The sequence below is a fragment of the Eimeria maxima genome, genomic scaffold (genome assembly GCF_000499605.1).
Source record: "Eimeria maxima Weybridge genomic scaffold, Emw_scaff54, whole genome shotgun sequence".
NCBI lineage: Eukaryota > Apicomplexa > Conoidasida > Eucoccidiorida > Eimeriidae > Eimeria > Eimeria maxima.
This window is the reverse complement of record NW_013566583.1, coordinates 25,960-28,380: the sequence shown is the minus strand read 5'-3', so window position 1 is coordinate 28,380 and position 2,421 is coordinate 25,960. Positions and strand designations below refer to the sequence as shown.

The window sequence follows — 2,421 nt, the reverse complement described above, 5'->3', positions numbered from 1 at the left end:
GTCACCTTCTTGAGCTCTACTCTCACTCAGCGACCCGGTTGTGCTTGTACTCAGCCAACGCTACTCTGAAAAAAGAAAACTTTGTTTCTCGGAATATCTTCCTCAAGAGATGGAACAGACGTTTTGTAAATGCTCCGTTCCTTACAGCCAAATGCTACCTATAATGCGTTGAGCACTCTCTCGTGACAGTTCGTTGAGCTAGGCCACATCCCGTCGAATACAACCACATCCAGCATATCTCTGCACCCGCATTGCAACGTTAACCCTAACTGCTGTTGATGCACAACCTACACCTCTACAAAGTAAACCCTAAACCCTCACCTCATAAATAATAAACTCTAAACCCTTGTTTAATTATATACATTTTTTTATTCTTTATTATCTTGTGCAAAAACCAATTCTATAGCCAATCTACACAATACATAAACCCTAGGATACCCTAAACCCTAGTAAACCCTAAACCCTAAACCCTAATTGGTGTGTGTACTACACATCCGCTGACCTCCTAGGTGGCTAGGAGATCAGCAGCAGTTGTTGCTCTTCGCGACTCTGCGTGGAGCAACAACTGCAATTCAAGTAGGTATAGTAGCACGTGTACCTGCATTTTAGCCTTTTTGGCTTTCCATGAAGAGGAAGCAATCACGCGCGAAATGCGCAAAGCTGTTGTCAATGCTGAATGGTTGAACACCACGTACAGTCTGCAACGGGATGACACCACTCTTCCCAAATTCCCAGATTGCCCTAAGCTACCTAATGGCCCTAGGAGCACACATCAAGCAGGGAATGACCCACTTCATCGGATTCTTGGTGATCAATCAATAACCTCAGTCCTGCAATCCGGGGAGCCCGTTGTTACCGTCCTGTTAACGTAGCAATGAATGTACACCCATAAAGGCTAAACATGGCATTCCCTTCTTTATCGACGTTGAACGTTCGCCGCATATACACTAGGCTTCTATTGTTTCTATGCTCCGTTCATGCATGTGTAGAAACCGCATGGCTCTTTCCGTGGCAAGTCTAGACGATCCTTCAACACGGCGAAGCAGGTATTTTGCACCACTATGACAATAATTTCCCTACGGCAGGCAAGCAGGTTGTTACCAACTAGAACTCTGACATCGAGGCCCCTCGAACGTGTTTGATTAAACCAACAAGCAGGAGTCCCAAGTACCGAACTCTGCGACTTCTTAACCCAGACGTTTACACTGCTTTTTACAGTAGGAGAGCCCAGCCTGCACCATTCCACATCGCCAATGATGCACATGCCCTGCCAATACCTTACTGCACTATTCAAAAAACAGCTTTCATTAGTGTTGTCACCCACCCCAGCGTAGTTCGCAGAATAGGCCCTCTTCTATACACTCGTCGCAGAACAACGACCCTGAACGACCCTGCGATAGATATCAACAAAGCACGCATATGCTCCTGTCCCCAGTGTTTCCTTCATCAAGTGCAACGATCTGCATCCTGTGCCTGCATCGTCGTTCGAGCTGTCAAGCGTTCAAGAGAATACTCCCCCGTCATGCTGGCGTGGGCAATAATACCGTCAATTTCCGTGCCGATTAATTCTCCCGATACGCCTACTAGAGCAGGGAACGCGTGCAGAGAAGGCTGCGACGGAAACAATATGTACTCCCTTACAATGCGCACGCAAGACGCACAAACTAAAGCATTATCGCAGAACCCGATTCGTATCCTCCTTTCGCCAGATTGGCGTTTTTCAACAAAATTTCAGTCGGACCCTGAATTCACATCATGAACACGAATCAATTGACCAAATGCACCTATGCAAGTCATTCGCGTCCCTTTGGGCCCTACATCTCTAGCCAATTCGTATTCACTACGTAACCGCCAGCCGATCAGTCAGGAATCAACCTGGCCGTACCCGGAGACCTACGTATCCATCTAGCACAATATTGCACATCACTCCCATAACCATCAAAGCACGCTTGAAGCTGCGCAGAGCATGATATTAAGACACAATATTGTACAAGTCCATTATCACCCACAGTTCATTCGCCCTGGTTTTGCGGTCGCCTCCTGTTTCTGGCACATTCGGCAGCTGCAGCGTTGAGTAGGATTATGTTCCTTCACAAGGGTACTCATGACACTCCAACCTTAGTAAGACCCATTTTTTCATTCTTTTGCGAGCACCTGTAAGTTAGTCGAAGTGCCATCAGGTCAATCTGGAGTGCAGAAAGCTTGCGGTGCTGGACCGTACAAAGGAAATTCCACCTTGCGACCATACGCGCCTGCTCTTCTCGCAGGCAGGCATAGCAGCAGCACGGAAGCCAGAAATAGTTGACTGCGCTCTACTGGGGAGTTCACAAGTGTCACTGGAGTGGCCATAGCCTGGGATGAAAAATGCGCTCTTCCTTGTAGTGGAAAAGCATGACGTACTAGCTAGAAAACATCTACGGA

General features: G+C 47.4%; 1 protein-coding gene across 1 annotated transcript; it reads right to left on the bottom strand.

Annotated features, from left to right (window-relative positions):
• Positions 1 to 378: 378 nt before the first annotated feature.
• Positions 379 to 2,177, bottom strand: EMWEY_00008570 (hypothetical protein; the record flags this gene model as incomplete). Its single annotated transcript, XM_013482179.1, has 6 exons — positions 379 to 411; positions 1,172 to 1,232; positions 1,325 to 1,391; positions 1,545 to 1,611; positions 1,886 to 1,955; positions 2,110 to 2,177. The coding sequence occupies 6 exons, from the start codon at positions 2,175 to 2,177 to the stop codon at positions 379 to 381; spliced, it is 366 nt and encodes a 121-aa protein (XP_013337633.1).
• Between the last annotated feature and the right edge of the window lie 244 nt (positions 2,178 to 2,421).